This window comes from Rosa chinensis, chromosome 1, assembly GCF_002994745.2.
Source record: "Rosa chinensis cultivar Old Blush chromosome 1, RchiOBHm-V2, whole genome shotgun sequence".
Classification (NCBI taxonomy): Eukaryota; Viridiplantae; Streptophyta; class Magnoliopsida; order Rosales; family Rosaceae; genus Rosa; species Rosa chinensis.
In genome coordinates this window covers 10,813,124-10,836,101 of record NC_037088.1, presented here as the reverse complement: position 1 = coordinate 10,836,101, position 22,978 = coordinate 10,813,124, and the positions used below count along the sequence as shown (strand labels likewise).

The 22,978-nt window shown below is 38.5% G+C and overlaps 3 protein-coding genes across 4 annotated transcripts; 2 read left to right on the top strand and 1 right to left on the bottom strand.

Moving 5' to 3' along the window:
- The first annotated feature begins 1,895 nt into the window (after positions 1 to 1,895).
- On the top strand, positions 1,896 to 4,242 carry LOC112200647 (subtilisin-like protease SBT4.4). The gene has a single exon (XM_024341668.2). It carries the CDS (start codon positions 1,944 to 1,946, stop codon positions 4,158 to 4,160), a length of 2,217 nt encoding a protein of 738 aa, XP_024197436.2. The 5' UTR covers positions 1,896 to 1,943; the 3' UTR covers positions 4,161 to 4,242.
- Positions 4,243 to 6,198: 1,956 nt separating this feature from the next.
- LOC112181966 (subtilisin-like protease SBT4.4) lies at positions 6,199 to 9,200 on the top strand. The gene has a single exon (XM_024320372.2). The coding sequence runs from the start codon at positions 6,344 to 6,346 to the stop codon at positions 8,543 to 8,545; it is 2,202 nt and encodes a 733-aa protein (XP_024176140.2). The 5' UTR covers positions 6,199 to 6,343; the 3' UTR covers positions 8,546 to 9,200.
- Positions 9,201 to 10,037: 837 nt separating this feature from the next.
- LOC112196059 (probable ADP-ribosylation factor GTPase-activating protein AGD11) lies at positions 10,038 to 16,548 on the bottom strand. 2 transcript variants are annotated; one of them, XM_024336380.2, is made up of 11 exons: positions 16,171 to 16,548; positions 15,975 to 16,079; positions 15,771 to 15,885; positions 15,256 to 15,336; positions 14,523 to 14,607; positions 13,056 to 13,131; positions 12,467 to 12,630; positions 12,146 to 12,386; positions 11,523 to 11,639; positions 11,337 to 11,432; positions 10,038 to 10,609 (listed from the first exon to the last, which is right to left on the bottom strand). In XM_024336380.2, the coding sequence occupies exons 3-11, from the start codon at positions 15,811 to 15,813 to the stop codon at positions 10,328 to 10,330; spliced, it is 1,185 nt and encodes a 394-aa protein (XP_024192148.1). In that variant the 5' UTR covers positions 15,814 to 15,885; positions 15,975 to 16,079; positions 16,171 to 16,548; the 3' UTR covers positions 10,038 to 10,327. The 2 variants fall into 2 exon arrangements, with proteins under 2 accessions (XP_024192148.1, XP_024192197.1); XM_024336429.2 differs by having other exon boundaries at positions 15,771 to 15,880.
- Positions 16,549 to 22,978: the final 6,430 nt, after the last annotated feature.

The window sequence follows — 22,978 nt, the reverse complement described above, 5'->3', positions numbered from 1 at the left end:
TGGATAGTTTGATACCTGATGTATTAAAGGGGACACTTTGGTACTTGAAGTTAGACTCCGTTTGACACTTTGGTACTTCTGTTAATTTTTCTGTTAAATGTAAGGATAAAATTGACATTTAGAATATATGTATAAAAACATAATAAAAAAATATGAGTTTGTGAGTTGATTTTCTTCATAATTTTATAGGTATGAATTAATGCTTATGGGTTATGTTAAAGGTGAAATATTCGAATTTTATGTTCAAGAAATATAGTAATCATATAGTGAACACCCATGAGACTACTCTATTGAAACTAGTCTCGTACAACTAAATTTTTTTAAACATAAAATTCAATCATGTCAACTTTAACATAACCCAAAAATATTAATTCATTTTTATTTTCTCCTAAATGACCCGCAAAATGATGAAGACCTAAAATAATACCAAATAATATCGTCGCATTGTGTTTATGAAGAGGAGGAAAAATCCAAATTTTGGAGGAAAAATCAGTGAATTCATAGAGAATAGTACCCAAAAAAAATCTAATTATTATATTTCTTAAACATAAAATTCAAACATTTCACCTTCAACATAACTCATAAGCATTAATTCATACCTATAAAATTATGAAGAACGGCAATCAACCCACAAACTCATGTTTTTTTATTACGTTTTTATACAGATATTCTAAATGTCAATTTTATCCTTACATTTAACAGAAAAATTAACAGAAGTACCAAAGTGTCAAACAGAGTCTAACTTCAGGTACCAAACTGTCCCCTTTAATACATCAGGTATCAAACTGTCCAAGTAGCAATACCTCAGGTACCATAGGAGGAATTCACCCTATATTTTTCATTACTACAGGCCTTAATTTCCATTTTTAATCAAAACTTGTGCAAATTCTTTTACAATAATAGAGCTAAAGACAAAATTCTATTTTCTTCATACACTAGCACAAAGGGCCTTTGTTTGATTGCAATCAGAACGGTGATATTTTGGTGAATAGCTAGTTGGTGGGAATCTGGGCAGGGATGCCTTCTTATTGCTTCTGAGCCAAGTATACATAAAATCTGAAACAATTTCTTGAAAGGAATTGGAGTTTTCCCATCCTAGCTATAAGGAATGAAATGTAACTGCAAGTAATATATTGTCCATTTCTGCATGCCTGAATTCGGATTTTTTATCAAAACTTGTGCAAATTCTTTTACAATAATAGAGCCAAAGACGAAACAGAAAAAAATTTTAAAACCCTAGAAAAAACTCTCTCTCTCTCCAGGACGCAGTTGGCAGTGCTTGTGCCTGGCCGGGTGTGTCCCAGCGCTGGCGACGGCCTCTGGCCTAGCAGGCGCATGCGGAGTGCGGCCGGACGGGTTGCTTGTTTGGTGGACATGCCTAAATCTCAGATGATGGGATCGGGAGGTGTCCTGCATCTTCTCTCTCAGTGGTGGGATTGGCTATTAAAATACATAGATAGGTATACCACATCCTCCCGGATTGTTTCAATCTGTAAAGTGAGCGTTTCAACCTAATTGCAAACGCACTCTGTGATTTAGAGTCACTTGACTTGGGTAATGTAAGGCCATTAGGCAATTTCATATATATCTTTGAATCAAGATCCCGATAGAGATATGCAGTATCGATCCATATCCATGAGCTGCATTTCCAATCCTTTGGAAACTACAAGCTAACTAAGTAGTGGAAATTAGTCTAATGCTCAGGCGCACGTAGTGATGTTTTTGGGCTTCTGCTGGGCTCTCTGATTTGGCTTGGCTTGACCAGGAAAGACACGGTGACCCCAATGTAGGAAAAAGTTGTCATTACTATTAGCTAGTGGCATACAGATATTTCCTTTCGACGTTATCATCTTATTAAAGTCCGTTGCCACAAAAATATTCGATTCTTTATCCACTTAACGGTATAAGTAATGATCACCGGCTAGAATATTGAGGAGAGAACAATGGCTAAGCATGGAGCATTCCTATTCTCTTATGCTTTCTCTACACTCGTACTTACTATGAGCTTATTGTGCAATGCCATTGATCATGAAGATAGAAAGGTTCATATAGTGTATCTGGGATCACTTCCGGATGATGAGGAGTACTCGCCAAGGTCTCATCACCTCGATATACTGCAAAGAGTTGTTGATGGTAGTTCTGCTGAAAATTGCTTGATAAGGAGCTACGAAAGGAGCTTCAATGGATTTGCTGCAAAGCTCAGTGATCATGAAAAGGAAAAGACTGCTAACATGGAGGAGGTGGTCTCTGTCTTTCCTAGCAAAACCTTCCAACTTCAAACGACGAGGTCATGGGACTTTATGGGTCTCAAGCTGACTAGTCCTCGAAAAGCCATTGCTGAGAGTAATGTTATTGTTGCTGTGATTGACTCTGGAATTGACCCTGATTCGGAGAGCTTTAGAGATGAAGGTTTTGGTGCTGCTCCTATGAAGTGGAAAGGTGTTTGTGAAGGTGGCGAAAATTTCAGCTGCAACAACAAGATAATTGGAGCTCGTTTTTACGACCCAGCAGAGTCTGCAAGGGATGAAGACGGCCATGGAACCCACACTGCCTCAACGGCAGCAGGGAATGTGGTAAAGGATGTAAGCTTTTACGGATTAGAACCAGGTACAGCAAGAGGAGGGGTTCCCTCAGCGAGAATTGCTGCGTATAAAGTCTGTGGGGCTATGAGCAGGTGCTCTTCAGAGGCTATATTGGCTGCTTTTGACGATGCAATCGCTGATGGAGTTGACATTGTGTCAGTCTCACTTGCAAGTGGAAGGCCCCTTCCTTTTGATAATGATGTTATAGCAGTTGGTTCTTATCATGCAATGAAGAAAGGGATATTGACATCAAACTCTGCAGGCAACCATGGTCCTGGAGCTGGTACTGTAACAAGTGTAGCGCCGTGGATGCTTGCAGTTGCAGCAAGTAGCAAAGACCGTCGGATCATTGACAAGGCCGTTCTTGGAAGTAGGACACTAGTAGGGGCTTCAGTGAACTCTTTCATATTGAAAGGTAGTTTTCCATTGATATATGGAAAAGATGCGTCAAGTAAATGCCCCGAATACTATGCTAGGAGTTGTGAAGCTGGTTGCCTAGACAGTAATTCAGTTCAAAACAAGATCGTCCTATGTGACCAGCCCGCTGGAGTATATGAGGCTGATCGAGCTGGTGCACGAGGCGCAATTTTCTACAATCCCATACCTGATTATGCTTCTGTTTTCCCAATGCCTGCTGTGGGTTTGAGATCCAAAGACTATAATGTGGCCATATCTTATATGAACTCCACGAATGATCCTCAAGCAAGCATACCAAAGAGTGAAAACATAAAAGATCCAGCTGCACCTGAAGTTGTTTCTTTCTCTTCACGTGGACCTAATCAAATTTTACCTGAAATTATTAAGCCAGATGTAACTGGCCCGGGAGTGACCATTATAGCTGCATATCCGAGTGATGTTCCTGTCACAAATGGCTCTAGAGACACAAGACGAGTCAAGTATAATATACTATCCGGAACCTCCATGTCTTGCCCCCACGCTACTGGTGTAGCTGCATATGTTAAAGAGTTCCACCCTGATTGGTCTCCAGCAGCCATTAAATCTGCTCTTATGACTACAGCTTGGCCTATGAATGATACATCCAACAGCTCATCCCCTGGTGAATTTGCATATGGATCCGGTCATATCAATCCTCTAAAAGCTATTGACCCAGGGCTTGTGTATGATGCTTCTGCAGAGGATTACATTAAGTTACTCTGTTTGGTCATGGACGAGGCGAGAGTTAGACTTATATCAGGAGATAACAGCACTTGTCCTACAGCTTCTAAACAAGGATCGGCAAAGGATCTCAACTACCCTTCAATATCAGCTGTTGTTACACCAATGACACCTTTTACGGTGACAATACGTAGAAGAGTTACAAATGTTGGCCTTGCAAATTCCACTTACAAGGCCGAAATCATGCCAAATTCTCAAGTTGACATCAAAGTGGAGCCTCAAGTTCTTTCCTTCAAGTCCATGAACGAGGAGAAGACTTTCAATCTGACCATTGCTGGAAGAGGGTTGCCAGATGGATCACATATGTCCTCGTCCTTGGTTTGGTCCGACGGAACTCATAAGGTTAAAAGTCCAGTTCTAGTGCAAAGCTTATCAGCAGCAGTAGCATCACGATTTCATTAATATATTGCATGTATTAAAACTTATCTAGTGTATGAAGTAATAAAGCCAACCCTGGAGGCATTCTTATTGTGATGAAGCATAACAAGATAGTAGTATACATTCAATCTAAATGCTAACAAGATATCGCTTACTCTAAACCTTTCAAATATAAACCTGATTTGAAGTGCTTAAGAAATGAACCTCACATGAATTATGTAGAAAGAATTCATCTACGCTTCTGAGATATTAAAACAGAAAGATCCCTAATGACTTTTCATAAACTTAATGACCTTCAGAACTGCAACAATATTTCTCTATTTCGACTGAAGGCTGAGCATTGAAAACAAAAGAAAATTACCTATCCTTAATCCAAAGGAAAAAGCTCTCACCTTGTGATAAGAGAGAACAGAAAACTAATCCAATGAGAATTTAAGCGGACGAGTCCATAACTACAACTCTAATCGATCTTGTTCCAAGAAACTCAAGTTCCTTCAATATTCATGTACTTCCAAATTTGAATAAACTCAGCTGAAAAACCATATAAGATGCTTTCAAGAATGCTTACCTTCAATGTTTCAACCCTTCATGAAATTTGGATAGGCTTGAGAACGTTCTTAAGTTAATGGATAGTCCCAACTCCCAACTCTCTAAACCCTAGACCCTTCAAAGTTCATACGACACAAGTCATTTCCTTTGTGACTACTAAAAGATTTGATAGACTTTTTTTTTCCTTTTTTTTTTTTTAATTCCCATCCCTGAAACGTATCGGTGACATTTAAACTTGTGACATCCACAATTATAGTGCTAACCAATCGGCTCACCGACATGACACAAGTCACTTGACTCAGCTAGAAAATGGCACTATAGAAAATAAGGAGCCGTAAAATGTGTTAAAGTGATGGATTTGACCTGCAACTATGGTATGGTTTAAGGTTTCCCACAATGCTTTGCTTAGCATGTCCAACAGTAAAAGCTATTTTTTTAGTTAAATTAATTATCTAAAAGTTAAATATAGTTAGTAAATTTCTAGCTTTTGCTCCAAAAGTGTTAGCAAAAAAATTGAACTTGGAGTGTTTAGAGTTTTGTTATTCTCTCTCATCTCTAGCCAAATTTATCTAGAGATTTTAGTAAAAGCCAAATTTAACTTTCGTATAGATATTTTGTTGGATTACTAAACTATTTCAAATTAGTCAAATTTTAACTTTTTATTAAAATAGCTAGTTTGTTAGAGATGCCCTAGTATCAAAGTATAAACCCTTCTTTTAAGTTTTTCTTTTTTTATATTACTGTGTTGTTTAAAGCCAATGGTTCCCATTGCCTTTCCTCTTATCACTGCTGTCTTGTTTCCCTGCCCCTCCTATTGCTAATAATGCTTTTCTCCAGTAGTTGTTCTCTATGTTTGTTTCTTATTGAAAATGTTATTTTTCCATGTAAATTATGTTTGTGTCAGTTTTATTTTTATGGCTATATGTTTTTCTCAAAAACTCCAACAAAGTGCCATTGTTTGAATGCAATCAATTTGGTAAATAGCTAGTTGGTACGTGGCTATCTGGGGATGCCTTCTTATTGCTACTAAGCTAAGTATACATAAAATCTGAAACATTTTCTGGAAAGGAATTGGACATTTCCCATCCCCTAAGGAATGAGATGTGACTGCAAGAAATGGATTTGCCATTATTGCAGGCCTTAATTTGGATTTTTAATCAAAACTTGTGCAAAATCTTTTACAATAATAGAGCCAAAGACTAAATTCTATTTTCTTCATACACTAACACAAGGGGCCATTGTTTGAATGCAATTGGAATGGTGATATTTTGGTAAATAGTTAGTCGTTGGCCATCTAGGGATGCCTTTTTATTGCAACTAAGCCAAGTATACATAAAATCTGTAACATTTTCTTGAAAGGAATTGGACTTTTCCCATCCTTTAAGGAATGAAATGTAATGCAAGTAATGGATTTACCATTAATGCAGGCCTTAATTTGGATTTGTAATCAAACCATTTGCAAAATCTTTTACAATAATAGAGCCAGAGACTTGATTCTATTTGGAATGTGCAAGCATCTATTTGCAATGGGAAATGTTGTTCAGAAATCAAATCATGTGTGCTGCAAAGATGCATTGAAATTTAGCAAATAAAATATGATTCTTAATCCACTTCCAGTATTAGAACTGATCACAAGCTAGAATATTGAGGAGAGAACAATGGCTAAGCATGGAGCATTCCTATTTTTTTATGCTTTCTCTACTCTCATACTTACTATGAGCTTATTATGCAATGCCATTGATCATGAAGATAGAAAGGTTCATATAGTGTATCTGGGGTCACTTCCGGATGATGAGGAGTACTCGCCAAGGTCTCATCACCTCGATATACTACAAAGAGTTGTTGATGGCAGTTCTGCTGAAAATTGCTTGATAAGGAGCTTCAATGGATTTGCTGCAAAGCTCAGTGATCAAGAAAAAGAAAAGATTGCTAACATGGAGGAGGTGGTCTCCGTCTTTCCTAGCAGAACCTTCCAACTTCAAACGACGAGGTCATGGGACTTCATGGGTCTCAAGCTGTCAAGTCCTCGAAAAGCCACTGCTGAGAGTAATGTTATTGTTGCTGTGATTGACTCTGGAATTGACCCTGATTCGGAGAGCTTTAGAGATGAAGGTTTTGGTGCTGCTCCTATGAAGTGGAAAGGTGTTTGTGAAGGTGGCGAAAATTTCAGTTGCAACAACAAGATAATTGGAGCTCGTTTTTACGAACCAGCAGAGTCTGCAAGGGATGAAGACGGCCACGGAACCCACACTGCCTCAACGGCAGCAGGGAATGAGGTAAGGGATGTAAGCTTTTACGGATTAGAACCAGGTACAGCAAGAGGAGGGGTTCCCTCAGCGAGAATTGCTGCGTATAAAGTCTCTGGGGCTACAGGGTGCTCTTCAGAGGCTATATTGGCTACTTTTGACGATGCAATTGCTGATGGAGTTGACATTGTGTCAGTCTCACTTGGAAGTGCAAGTCCCCTTCCTTTTGATAATGATCCTATAGCAATTGGTTCTTATCATGCAATGAAGAGAGGGATATTGACATCAAACTCTGCAGGCAACAGTGGTCCTGGAGCTGGTACTGTAACAAGTGTAGCGCCGTGGATGCTTGCAGTTGCAGCAAGTAGCAGAGATCGTCGGATCATTGACAAGGCCGTTCTTGGAAGTAGGACACTAATAGGGGCTTCAGTGAACTCTTTCATATTGAAAGGTAGTTTTCCACTGATATATGGAAAAGATGCTTCAAGTAACTGCCCCGAATACTATGCTAGGACTTGTGCAGATGGTTGCCTAGACAGTAATTCAGTTCGGAACAAGATCGTGCTATGTGACCGGCCCGCTGGATTTTATGAGGCTGATCGAGCTGGTGCACGAGGCGTAATTTTCTACAATCCCATACCTGATGATGCTTCACTTGTCCCAATGCCTGCTGTGGGTTTGAGATCCGAAGACTATAATGTGGCCATATCTTACATGAACTCGACAAAAGATCCTCAAGCAAGCATATCAAAGAGTGAAAACATAAAAGATCCAGCTGCACCTGAAGTTGTTTCTTTCTCTTCGCGCGGCCCTAATCAAATTTTACCTGAAATTATTAAGCCAGATGTAACTGGCCCGGGAGTGACCATTATAGCTGCATATCCGAGTGATGTTCCTGTCACAAGTGGCTCTAGAGACACAAGGCGGGTCAAGTACAATATACTATCCGGAACCTCCATGTCTTGCCCCCACGCTACTGGTGTAGCTGCATATGTAAAGGAGTTCCACCCTGATTGGTCTCCATCTGCCATTAAATCTGCTCTTATGACTACAGCTTGGCCTATGAATCATACAACCAACAGCTCATGCCCCGGTGAATTTGCATATGGATCCGGTCATATCAATCCTCTAAAAGCTATTGACCCAGGGCTTGTGTATGATGCTTCTGCAGAGGATTACATTAAGTTACTCTGCTTGGACATGGACGAGGCGAGAGTCAGACTTATATCAGGAGATAACAGCACTTGTCCTACAGCTTCTGAACAAGGATCGGCAAAGGATCTCAACTACCCTTCAATATCAGCTATTGTTACACCAATGACACGTTTTACGGTGACAATACGTAGAAGAGTTACAAATGTTGGCCTTGCAAATTCCACTTACAAGGCCGAAATCATGCCAAACTCTCAAGTTGAAATCAAAGTGGAGCCTCAAGTTCTTTCCTTCAAGTCCGTGAACGAGGAGAAGACTTTTGATTTGACCATTGTTGGAAGAGGGTTGCCAGATGGATCACATATGTCTTCGTCCTTGGTTTGGTCCGACGGAACTCATAAGGTTAAAAGTCCAGTTCTAGTGCAAAGCTTATCAGCAGCAGCATCATCACGGTTTCATTAATCTATTGCATGTATTGAAACTTATCTAGTGTATGAAGTAATAAAGGCAACCCTGGAAGCATTCTGATTGTGATGAAGCATAACAAGATAGTAGTATACATTCAATCTCAATGCCTAACATAACAAGATATCGCTTACTCTAAACATTTCAAATATAAACTTGATTTGAAGTGCTTAAGAAATGAACCTCACATGAATTATGTAGAAAGAATTCATCTACGCTTCTGAGATATTAAAACAGAAAGACGTAATGACTTTTCATAAACCTAATGACCTTCAGAACTGCAACAATATTTCTCTATTTCGACTGAAGGCTGAGCATTCAAAACAAAAGAAAATTATCTATCCTTAATCCAAAGGAAAAAGCTCTCACCTTGTGATAAGAGAGAACAGAAAACTAATCCAATGAGAATTTAAGCGGACGAGTCCATAACTACAACTCTAATCGATCTTGTTCCAAGAAACTCAAGTTCCTTCAATATGTACAATTCCAAATTCGAATAAACTCAGCTGAAAAACCATATAAGATGCTTTCAAAAATGCTTACCTTCAATGCTTCAACCCTTCATGAAATTTGGATAGGCTTGAGAACGTTCTTAAGTTAATGGATAGTCCCAACTCCCAACTCTCTAAACCTAGACCCTTCAAAGTTCATACGACACAAGTCATTTCCTTTGTGACTACTAAAAGATTTGATAGACTTTTTTTTTTTTTTTTCCTTTTTCTTTTTTTTTCTATTCGCATCCCTGAAACGTATTGGTGACATTTAAACTAATGACATCCACAATTATAGTGCTAACCAACCGACTCACCGACATGACACAAGTCACTTGACTCAGCTAGAAAATGGCACAATAGAAAATAAGGAGCCGTAAAATGTTTTTAAGTGATGAATTTGACCTGCAACTATGGTAGGGTTTAAGGTTTCCCACAATGCTTTAGTTAGCATGTCCAACAATAAAAGTTATTTTTTTAGCTAAATTATCTAAAAGTTAAATATAGTGAGTAAATTTCTAGCTTTTGCTCCAGCAATGTTAGCAAAAAAAATTGAACTTGGAGTGTTTAGACTATTGTTATTGTCTCTCATCTCTAGCCAAGTTTATCCAGAGATAAATTTGACTTTCATATAGGTATTCTGTTGGATTGCTAAACTATCTCAAATTACTCAAATTTTAACTTTTTATTAAAATAGCTAGTCTGTTGGAACCCTAGTATCAAAGTATAAACCCTTTTTTAAGTTTTTCTTTTTCTATATTAGTGTGCTGTTTGAAGCGAATGGTTCCTATAGCTTTTCCTCTTATCATTGCTGTCTTGTTTCCCTGCCTCCTATTGCTAATAATGCTTTTCTCCAATGGTTTCCTCCTTTGTTTCTTATTGAAAATGTTATTTTTCCATGTAAATTGCACTAATGCTGCCATCCAAAGTAGCCAGCTCGTGCTGAGGAGTACAAAAACTAAGAGAAATAAGACACCAAGCTTCATTTACATATCTTAAGTCCGTAAATGTCCGGCGGTGAATCGTCAATTCATCCAATTTGGACAGTGCTTTGAAATAAGGAAGATGAGAATACAAATCCATCTGAATATCATGTAGTGACGATCCTAAAATTCTTTTTTACAGGAGAAAGAAAAACAGACTACAGAAATATACAATCAAGACTCCTTTAACAAAACTATGGATATGATGATTGCCTATGGTACAACAGATATATCTATCAAGGAGAGTGGCAACATCAACATTAAAATGGTCACTTGTGTTTCATTACCATAACTATCTATGCTGGCTATTGAGTAAGAGGAACACATTCCAACTCAATCTCTAATACACCTCTCTCAACATTCTGCAGCCTAAGAGCGATGTGCTGTCTTACTTTCCCATCTATTAGGTTGATGACACCATCCTTTACTAGGGTGTTATCTTTGCTGGCTACCCACTTTCCCAGCTGCATTGACTCATTGAGCGAAGACTTCTCAAAGGCTACAGCAGCGGTGACCAGAGGCTGAATGTCAATCTCAGCCTCACCCATATAATCATCAGTTGTGAATGTATCCTTGTCATACACCAGCTGAATGTAACCATCCAAATATTATGTTTAGCAAACATATTGAAGACCAAGATGCAAAGCATGCAAACATCATTATTAATAGCTGGAGACTGATTCCTACACTGTACATAACCAAGGATAAATCAAATCCACAAAGAATTATGTTTCTTGCTAAAGTTTAACCTTTGCAAATGCTTACAATTTCTTTCCTATGAAAGGGGAGGAAATTCCCAGCAGTGTGACAATTCAATTTTACAACAGTCCCAGAAAAGAAACTATGATTCTTGAAACTTAAACTTCCTTCGACATCAAGCAGTGCTCAATGAAAGGACGGATCTATACATTCACTGTTCATGAAGCCTGACACAATTCCACCGGATTTGTTTTCTAATTTCAAATCCGTTAACGGTAACACCAAAAGGTTGTTCTGTTTAAAAACTTCCTTGATTTGGGTACAAGACTACACTACTAAAGTTAGTCTTTTAGTCCTGATGGTGCATGAAACGCCATCAAAAGCATCGGTTCTTTCCAGAAAAGGAAAAAAAAAAAACAGCAGAGAGAGAGAGAGAGGCACATCATTAGCATTTAAACTTCATAAACTAACTCTGATCAGTCTTGCACAAACTAGTAATCTCAACAGGCAACAGATGAATTTGCAGTTCATACTTTGATTTGGTAAAAAATTGGTTCATTGAGTGTAGTCATAAGTTTTCCACATAGGATCCAAGTTTCAATGAAAATAACTTACTACTTTTAGAGGAGGAATCTGTTCAGGAATCGACAGCATCAGGCTTTCATTCCACACTGGATTCAGGTTGTTCTTTATTACACGTGTCTTCACTGACTGCAATAAACATTGTGGAAGAGTTTCATTGTGAGCCTGAAAAAGTTGAATCCATCTCATCTATAATAGCTATAAGCAGAAGAAGCTTACTTGGTGACCCAATGCAAGGATAACATAAGGATCACTTGTCACCACATCCCGGACAACTAGGTTTGTTCCTCTGACCACGTTCACTTTAATTAATCCAACAAATTCAACCATACCTGCCTATAATACACACTTGAAGCAGTAAGATTCAATCCAGTTGATTGTGAATGCATATGTGTTTGAGTAATCAAAGCTCTCTCGTTAACAGTTTCTATCACAGTCACATTTTGAACAACAATAATATATTCTGAATATCAGAAAAGTTGACACATGCATATCCGTCTATCTAAAAGCTTTTATCTTCCAACTTTAGAATATCATTGGTACATACAAGAGTTCAACACGAGCACGGACAAGTAGATTTTGAGCTTGAAATTCATCAATATTAAGGAATTTTGCATTAGAGACTAATAATTAAAAAGTTGTGAATGACAAAGCCATGTGCCAATGTGAAATGTAATTTACACAAAAAAAAAAACAAAACAAAAAAACCTTTAAGCATCTAATTTCAGAAAATATAAAATATCCTTGTAGCTTATGGTACTTAGAAAATCACTCCACATAGAGAAGAGGCCTCAAAATTGTTGTGACAAAAAAATAGCATTATTCAAAAGAAAAGTCATTACCATGGACATTGAGCTGCCCTTCTTTGCGGACTTGTGTTCAGAGTCTTTTCTTCCCCAGCTGTTACGAAATGCCTGCCCGATACGATTTTTGGTATTTTGCTTCTCACATTGTTTCTTGTCTTGGCTATAAGTAATGCTTGAAGAATTGGTAGAAGAATGTCTCTTATGAGAAGGCGGGAAAGGACAGGACATCTGAATCTGATCAGCTGTGTTTAAAAAGTCTTGCAGCTCATATTTTCTCCTGAGTAGTCAAGAGGTAAATTTACTATTTAGAATATAAACTCTCATACAAAGCCACAGAAAGTACAGTATTTGCATTACCTAATAAAATAAAAACGCTCCTCTATAGAAGAATCTGGTTTTGGTTTTCGAACATTTTGTGGCATGCAAGCTTCATACTTCTTGTTCACAGTAATATTTCCACCCATACTTGCCAGGCCATCAACTTGTTCATCTGTCCATTCATCTAGCTTCACTGAAACAACCTACCATGTTCTCCAATCAAATTAGAATGCCATCAGAGAATTAGTAAAGTAAACTCAAGAATAAGGTTTGAGAAGGTGGAAAAGTTTAAGAGACATATGATGTGTTCTTTTATCGCTAAGATAGGTTTCCCTACTGTTTATTTCCATAATTAGAGTATGAGTCACACCTCAAAAAAGAAAAAGAAAATTATATATATGTGTGTGTGTGTGTGTGTGCCAATAATCGAGGTGTGACAAATTGGTATGAGAGATACACTGATTTTGCAAAAACTTTGTGGCAGGCGCCAACCTGCGTCCTACACTCTGATCTTTACACAACACTTATTTCTCCTATACTCAAACTTTCAGGTCATAAAATATTTTGGTAAAGCCAGAACAAGGTTGCATAATCTGTTAGTATAGAGGATCACAGATCAGAACCATACCTTTGAAATATGCACTCCAAGGCTTCTATGTACACCAGAACACTTGATGCAAATAAATACTCCAAAGTTTAAAGATCTGATATACACCAATTCGTACAGTCAAAACACAATGCAAGTAATCAAATAAATCATATCATAATCATATTGTAAAGCAATCTAGGAAGTACTCAACACAAAAGTTTATTTTTGAACAAGAGGATATTTCATTTACCAAATGCACCAATGTTACAAATGATTAAACCAAAAGAAATATAGAGGGGGTAGGGAAGGAGAGTAGTCCTTCCAAAAAAAAAACTGACAGACAAATCTGCTTGAATATGACATATAAGCTAATCTTTTTCAAAAGATATTTGTTCTCAATGGACTGCTAAACTAACCGCTACAATCATCCACCTAAATGAATATCTTTCGAAATTATTGCAGTTCTGCATGATAACTGGTTCTATGTCCCCAAACAATAAGTTGTGTAAAGCTGAGTTCTATAAGTAGCCAGGTATATATCCCGCCACAAAGTCTGCGAATTTGAAAAATAATATTTATGTTGTTTAAAGTGATGTCTCATTTTCTGTCGTATTCTGTTGGGTGGGTGTCCAACAATGACACACAATGAGGGTATGCAGTGGTGAGGAATGAGAAAGGAAAGGCTTGCATAACGTCTCCCTCATAAGAGACACTTATGTAGGTTTTAACAAACATAGATAGGAGTAATGGTTGTCACAAACAAATCAATATGTTTTCCAAGTAGGCAACTGTTTACATTCTAAGAACTCGTCAGCTCCAAGAATTTTTCCCATAGAGCAATAAAAATGTTGCAGGTTTATGATCCGGCAATGGAGCAAAAACAGTGGTTCTTAATAGGATAGTCATTTACATAATCATGTGCACCATGATCATTAGTACGCAGACCTAAAAAAGAAAAGGCTTATCCGAACACAATCATGTATTTGGATACCAATTCCTATTCTTGATATGGACTTTTCCCCTCCATTAGCACTTGAATTGCTTAGCTTGATAGAGAAGTAAAGACTTTGAAATTGGAAACAAAATATGATATAGGTTATGGTAGAGGCAGTACAGAATTGGAAAGGAACAATTGTGAAAAAAATAAAATAAATAATAATAAAAATTAATAATACGGATGCTTATCAAATAAGGTTGAACAGCAAATACCACAATTACCTATACTTCAATATGTATAGATCAATCAACACAACTTCACATTAAGAACCATTCACTACCAATACATGTCATCACTCATCATGCATTTTCCTTCAATTCATTGTATAGGGCCCACCAGATAGTGGACCTTTGTCAATTTCCAACATCCACATTGTGATATAGACACCTTATTAAATGTAGATATTTTGATATATACTTAAAATCAAAAGTAGAATTGCTACGAAGAAAAAGAAGCTTGTAAAAATAAAGTATGTTGACAGTAGACAGAAAAGACATAGCCACACTTACACCCATTTTGGATCTGGAGATCCACAATCAGCACAGGACTTGTTGGCAGATTGATGCAGCAAAAACTCCAGCCTTTCTTGTGGACCTGTTCAATGAAGTATAAGAATTGAAAAAGATACAATATGCTCTTATTATAATGTGACAGAGATCTAAGACTAACAAGTTCAAATCAAAATTAAAAAAACAATTGTATATTAGATAGACTGGACTGCTTACATGTACAGAGCTCATTGTTTAGGTTCTAATTCAAATGGTACATGAATTCTGATCTATTTATAAATGCTGCCTCAACTCTTATTAAGGCCAGAAACATCTTGCATATTCCCAGTTACACTTATGATACAGTTAGTCTCCAATGTGAACTTCATACATTTTCTGTTCATATTGTCTTTTGTTTGGTATCCATGTAGATGGACATAAAACAACAAAACATATAATTCAGGTATTGGATCTTACGTGAACTACCTGTACATCATTTTCTGCTGATAACTAGCTAATCAACCATCAGATTTGAAATAATGCTTGGAATGGCTCCTATTCTATATTAATAACTGATGTATGGTCATTTAAAGCTTCGTTTATTTCAAATGGCATACTGCACTCTTAACTCAAGATTTGTGAGATATAAGTAACTATGTTATCTCCGACCAAGGGCTAAAGCTTGCAAAACCAGAACACAAAACAGATATCAAAGACACCTTTTTATATAACAAGGCTACATAACATAGTTTACCAGATAATTGCCGTCGATCACTTTGGGTTCTCCAATTGGGTGCATCTGAACATAAGAGATCATATAGGCAAGAACCTTGTCCTGCAAAGGCAACCTATTCAATTAGTTCCAACATGCCAATACAGATTCAATTTGTGCAACACAGTGCAATGAAACTACGTGAAACTTTCTAACTTAGGAAACTAAACTTAAGATCAGGAAAGCACCCCAATAATAAAAGTTCACAATAAGCAGTTATAAACCATAGAGAAGCATACAGATGTTGAGGTTATATCATATATCCCATTCACAAGTTCCTGTAAAAAAAAAAGCGGACCAAGAGCATATTTTCATTTGAAGAGAATTGTCCTACTCTCCCATCGAAAATCTTTGCTTCTTTTACAATATCAAATCCATATACCCTCATCAAGTTTGAGGCTTTTCTGTATAAATCATTTTATACAATTCTGACTCGAAGCAGTATTATGGAAAATGAAGCACAGGATTTCAAATCCTACGAAAAAATATAGTTATACCGGAAACATTGCCAGAATTTTCTTGATGGGCAGCCATCTTCATCCACCAATGATTCAGACCAAATCATGAAACAGGTGCTACCTTATGAGAATAGCCATTTTCTCAGCAACTTCTCTGCATTCAATTGTCAAAACTTTAAGAAGAGCAAATGTAACAGGACAATCATGACATATAGAACAATACAAATTCAAATGGGATCTTACAGATGGAAATATAGGATAAATGACATTAGGGTGCCATCCACCCTTGTTTTTGTATTGAAGATGGGTTTGTATCTGAATCAAAAGGGCTCCTTCTCAGTTGCTTCTCTGCATCAAACGACAAGCATACAATTCAGACAATTGGGTACAGAGACAAAAAGATCAAATCTTTTGATACATTGTTGAAATTGGTCATTACCCAGAAAAGGAAACAAAATGGGTTCTTGCAGATTGAGAATCAAGGTTGACAATATTGAAGGTCAAAGGTAGGATCTTGCAAGAATTGTGGGTAAGGCAAGAATGAGGATATATTATGATGTTATCTGATAGAATTTGGGTAAAAAACAAGATAGAGATTCAGGGAAAGAAGATAGAAATGATGAGAAGAAGAATCTGCATCTGGGTTTTGACAAATTCTCTTTAATTAAGATTTATGTGTATGATTTTTCATTCAATAACATTTTTAACTAGTTGGTTGTTTTTTTTATTGGTAAAATGAAATCATGCACACTTTTTTAGTTACAGAAAAGAAGCCTCTAAACTGAAATACGACAAACAGAGTCTGGCATGATTAACTAAAAAAACTGAAATAACCACAGCTTGGCCTTATCTAACTAAAATAATTATACTCACATCAAAAAAAAAAAAAAAACGAAAATAAATAAATAAATTAAAAGGAAAAGATAATAAAAACAAAGTCCGGCTCTCAATAATAGAGGAGAGTCCAAGGTTGGGAAATCAGCTTTGGGAATGGAGCCTTTTGTGGTGGTTGGTGGGTTGTGGCGTATCATTTAAGAAAGAACACCAATTTGTGTGATATATATTATCACAAGTATTTGATCGACAAAATATGTAATATAGTTAGTTTCACGTTTAAAAAAAAAGAGGGGAGTGCTCCGCAAAACCCGGTCTGGTCGGCGTCTAGGGTTGCAAACTTGTTCTCGTCCGGTGACGCTCTTTGTCGGCGGTGGTTCGCCTCGCCGGTGAGGGCTGCTGCCGGACGGGGATTCTAAATATGCCTGGGAGCTTCTTGGAGAAGGTTTTGGCTCGGGATTTGGGCCTGGATGGCTTGGCGGCTAGTCCGAACGACGGAGCCTCAGGCCGGTGGTTTGTGTGTACATGGGTGGGGCACCTCATCGAGGGATTTTCATATCCGGCGAGTCGAAGGTGACTGGGCGGCGGTGGAGGTTCCTGGATCGGGGAGCATGACGTGGTGCAGTGGTTTCTGTGGCTGCGTAGCTCGGTGTGGGGCTTTTGAGACTCAGGGCGTGGCGGCGGGGGTTGTAGAGGCGTGGGTCGTTGGGATGACGTTGGGGCGCGGCGGAGGAGACCACTGGAACTACGCCGGAGTTGTACGCACAGCCAGTCGGCTGAGGAAGATGAAGTTTGGGCTTGGGCCAAACCAATCTTTGCCGGACCCGAGTTTTGAGCCTTTTTCATGGGGCTGTCCTTTTTGGGCTGCTATGGTGGGCTGGGGTTCTGCCCTGGTCCATTGCTATGTTGGGCTAGGGTTTAGGCCTTTGGCCCAACCCTAATGTTTTTAGCTTTTGTCTAATTATGATAGTGTTTCTTTTGTTGGGATTTGCCTATCTACTATGCTCTAGTTTTCATAGTTATAGGCTTGCTTTGAATAAGTGAGCACTGGTTGTCTAATGGGTGGTGCTATCATACCACGTCCTAAATTTGTCTAGAGATGGCAAGGGAAGGTATGTATCCGTGCCATTCTAGCTTGAGTTGAATGAAATGATTGATTTGGTTCAAAAAAAAAAAGTATTTGATCGACAATATTATAATTTTTCATCTTTAGCACGACTTAGATTTGAGAATTCAAATATAGAAATACTATTTCCAATGTTCAGAACAAATTAAGTGATTTCTGAACTCCCAGATTTTCCAACAAACAATTAAAGCTTCTCAATGCAAGAAAGATTCTTTGAAATATTAAAAGAGTGATGAATCCATTCCAAGATATTGTTAAAAGGGGTAATGATCATTTACCCAATTTCAGCTTAAAAATTGCCCACTTGCTCCACTAACAGTTTTTTAACCCCATTTACCCAAAACACTCTAAGAGATTATTTCCTTAATACCCAATTAATTCTTTTTTTATTCTTTTTATTTATTTTTGGGACTTTTTTGCCATCTCCTTCTTTCTCACTTAGAGAGAGAAGTCATCCTCCACCTTGCTGTGCTTCGGTGACCAATGGCCGGCAGCGGACTCCGGCGACCGGTGATTGGAGTTCCGCTACCGGTGACCGGAGTCCGGCGTCCAGTGACCGGAATCCGACTGCCGGACTGGTGACCGGATTCCAGCGTCTGATTTTATTGCCCCTAATAATGCCTAGTAATCATATTATTGCCCCCCAATGAACATATTATTGCCCCCAGTAACAAGTTTATTAGGGATCAATAATTAATAAACAATGAAGATGTTTATAATTTTGAAGGTTTTGTAGGTTTATTCAAATAAATAATCTTATTATTGTCCCCCAATAACCATATTATTGCCCTCCAATAATCATATTATTGCCTCCTAATAATCATATTATTGCCCCCAATAATCATATTATTACCCTCCAATAATCATATTATTGCCCTCAAGAGAATTGCATAAACACCCAAAACAAAAAGGAACACACTACTGACACAATTTATATGTTCAATTGCACAATTTATATGTTCAAAGTATACCAAAAAAAAAATCAGAAAAAAAATCATCTATATTTTTCTCCGGCCACCCATGCTTCCCTTCTGGACACCCACGCTCCTCCAGCCCGATTCCGGCCGGACCGCCTTCGTCTTCTCCACGTCATGCACCCCATGCCTTCTTCTTCTTCTTCCTCCTGCTCCTCTTCTCTCTTCACTATCCAATCCGTCACAAAATTAAAAGGACATGGCTGGGCTCGAAATGGCGCTCCTCGTCGGACATGGCTGGTCTCCGATCTTTGAGAGAAAGAAAGAGAAATGGAATTTATCAAAGGATGAGAGACGAGCAGCGTTAGAGAAAGGGATTGCAGCGGTCTGATTAGCCGATGACCTGAGTTGTAGATCTGAGTCAAGGCGTGGGCAAATCGGTTGTGGGCTTCTTCGAGGCAGTTGCAGTCGCAGAGAGCGTGGATGACGCTGCTGAGGTTGAGCGGGTCGAGGCAGTAGCCACAGAGGCGGAGGTGGTCGAGGAGGTGGAAGGCTTGGTCGACATTGCGATGACAGGTGCAGAAGAAGAAGAAGAAGATTGCGAGGACCTGATCAGCGGTGGGAGAAGAAAACAAAGGATCAGTGCGATCAGGTTTGTCAACGGAGCCGGAGAAGAGCGGTTAGACGAGGCGGCGTCGGAGTCGGTGGTGAGAGAGAGAAGAGAGAGATCGAGGTGAGAGTGAGAGGAGGGAGGGCCGGCGAGATCCAGGTGAGAGAGTGAGTCTGAGAGAGAGAGAGATGAATGAAATTTATTAATTAAAACGAGGGTAATACTGTCAATGAATGTTAAATTTGGTAAATGAGAGTAAAAAACTGTTAGTGGAGCAAGTAGGCATTTTTTTAGTCTAAAATTGTGTAAGTGGTCATTATCCCTTGTTAAAAATACAAGGGGCAACAAAACTATGAGGATTGCCCACTAAATTCCACACTCTTGTAGCAAAGGAGTAAGAGCAAAATAGATAATTAATATCCTCAATACCACAATCACATAATTTACAAAGAGTATCAAAGCTATTATTAAACCCGGGAGACTTTTTAAAGGCCCTAAATTTATCTACATGTTGGAATTGCTTCTTTGGTTACTTAGGTAGAAGATTGCTCTCTATTCAGCGCATTATTTTGCGTGGAGTAGGCAAGGTCGGTCACACTACCGCCGGTTACCTTGATAGAAGGTTACCCTCTATTCGATATATATTTTTGCATGGAAGTATGGTTGGCCATACTATTGGTACCGTTTTACATAGCCCGGATTATGTCTGGTGCCCCATCAAATGCTTAATTGCATCCTTTCGTACTCTTGTTAGGTTTTATTTTTGATGCTTTATTGCATCTAGTATTGCTTTTGTTATTTTATATTTTGATGTAGTTTCTACATCTATAAGTTGTAATTTTTTGTATGATTATTATTAATAAAATAGTTGACTTTTACTTAAAAAAAAAAAAAACTATTATTAAAACGAGCAATTCTTGATTTAGTATTTAGCCTACCCCTCACCAACAGCCAAGCAAGATTTTTGGCTTTACGAGGGATATTCAGCTTCCAAATAACATTCATAATCTTAGCATTAATATGGGGTTCCATATTGATTCCATTGATTTTAGGGTCCTTGACCCAAAGCACCAAAATGAACAAAATTTATCTCATTTACCCCAGCAACAGATTTTTATTCTCACCTACCCAATTTAACACCAAATGACCATTTTACCCAAAACTCAATTAATGAACTACAACACTGCCTCGCTCTCCTCTCTCTCTCTCTCACCTCGACCTCTCTCCCCCCTCCAAAATCCGATTCCGGTGCTGGACATATCTGGCCACTCTCGAATAGCACCTCGCTCAGCCCCACCGCAAGTCAGTCATCTCCGGCGAGATTCCTGGTGCATCTCCAACTTGCCTTTCCTCTGGATCCTCGACCTCATCGGAAACAAGCTCACCGCACCGCTCCCGTCATCCATCTCCACTCTTCCAAAAGCATCGATCGGCTCGGAATAGCCACGTAGAAAATGTACAGATAGATAGCTAGCCTCGCTGGTCCTCATGTATTGCCCCAAATAAAGCTGCGTGACGCGATCTCGCCGATCTCTGAACGCCGGCGACCGGCCTCGACAAGCTTTTGACGGTTTTCTTGCTAGAATTTCTAGAGCTACGTGAAGACGTTGTAGAAGTAGGCGACCTACTCATGCCTGAACAAAGATGAAGATTCGAAATTGAGTATTTATGAATTGATTTTGAAGAAGAAGAAGAAGAAGAAATGAATGGGAGTACCTGTTGCGGTGGTAAACTATCCTTATTGAAATTCAAGACTCAGTTTCGATTTCGGAGTCGGATTTGGATTTGGACATGAAAGAGGTGCTGGAGTTGGGGTTGAGACAGAGACTCAAAGCAAGAGTAAGAGAAAATTAAGCATTGCTGGAATTGGATGGCGATGCAGTAGATGGATTGCACTGGAAGTACTGTGAATTGGTCAAGAAAATGGTGAATATGCCAAAACGTTTGATCAAGTCAAAAAAATTGCACTAGCACGTGAAGCTAAAAGTGGGGAAGTCACTATCATTGACCTTCAATTGCATTAGCACGTGAAGCTGCAAGTGGTGAATGCCAATTTTCTTTTTGGCTGCAAAATAGGGCAGAAGCCCAGAAAGAGAGAAAAAGTACAAAAAAAAAAATTATTGGGAGGCAATAGACATTTATTGGAGCCAATGGACTTCTCTTGCTCCAATAAACGTCTATTGGGAGGCAATAAATATTTTGAATTGATGTAATCTCTTCGTTTTTGAAATGTCTATTGGGGGCAATAGACGTCTATTAGAGGGCAATAGACGTTTTGAATTGATATAACATCTTCGTTTTTTTCTTTAATCAAAGTTTTATTTATCTAATTTTAGTAAGATTAGTTCCTATTCCGGCAACCGAAAATTCTACTGGGGGGCAATAGACGTCTATTGGGGGGCAATACATGGCTGATAATCATCTATTGGGGGCAATAGATGTCTATTAGGGGGCAATAGATGTCTATTGGGAGCAAAAAAACCTTTCCGGTGAGATTTTCAACAAATTTAGTGGGCGGCGGCAGGTGACGGAAATCCGGCGAAAGTTGGCCAGATTCGGGCGGCCGATGACAGGACTCCGGCAGCCAGTGACCGGACTCCGGCAGCCAGTGACCGGACTCCGGCGGCCGGTGATCGGGCTCCTACGAAGTCTCCTATGGTTTCTCTCTCTCTCTCTAAGTAATAAAGGGGTGAGGGTAAAATGGTATTAAAAAAAATTTAAAAAAAAAAAATCTTAATGGGGTATTAGGGAATACCTCCTTAGAGTGTTTTGGGTAAGAGTGAATTAAAAAAACTTAATGGGGTAAGTGGGAAAAAAAATCTCTAAAAATGGGGTAAATGGACAAAAACTCTTGATTTTATTTGTTTCAATTATAATCTCATTCATGCAAAGCTTACGAATTATGAGTTTTGTATGATCATCATCACACTTTTTGTTTTTTACGAGTGTTAGTTTTATACTTATGAGTTATGAGTTTTGCATGATCATCATCACACTTTTTTTTTTTTTAGTGTTAGTTTTATACTTTTATATAATAGATCAAGATAACGTGAGAGATGTAGTTTCCAATGGAAGACCATTTTTAATAGAACAAAATATCTCGGAGTTTCGAATAAATTTTTGTTACCATCAAAATATTGGAGGAAACCAAAGTGATGAACGCCTCAGTCATAGGCCTGCAGTGCCTTTAGTACTGCATGATTGCTAGCAACAACTGCCCGATCTCAATCATTATCAAAGGCATCTTCTAGTACCTGGCAGCTGCCTGGTCTTCTTCATTGTCATTGTCAGAGGCATACATAAATCAGAACCAACATGTATTAGGCATCGAGATAAATGTTAGAGCTAGTGAGATAAATCAGGAAAGGGCAATACAATGAAACTAGGACAAGATATTTACCATAGTCAACTTAGTTTAAAGTTGGTTGCTGAGGTGAGTACTGGCCTTTTATGAACTATTCGAAAGTGAGGGATTCGGGGGGACTAGGCTCTGACTTCGGGTGGTAGACAGCGGAAGACAGGGGTGACGTGCCTCCCTGCGTTTGAATAGTTGACCAATTGTTTGGATCAGTACTAGTGAATTAGCACAGTAACTAACCCATTTTTACACATCTTAGTCGCCACCAAATGATTGATTAGCTCAATTGGACAGGTAGTCTATGACTTTAAGTACACATGGACTAAGGGAATGAAAAAGAGAATATGAAAAGATGAAATTATTTTTCATATAGTAGTACACTCAAGAATTGAAAGAAACCCAATT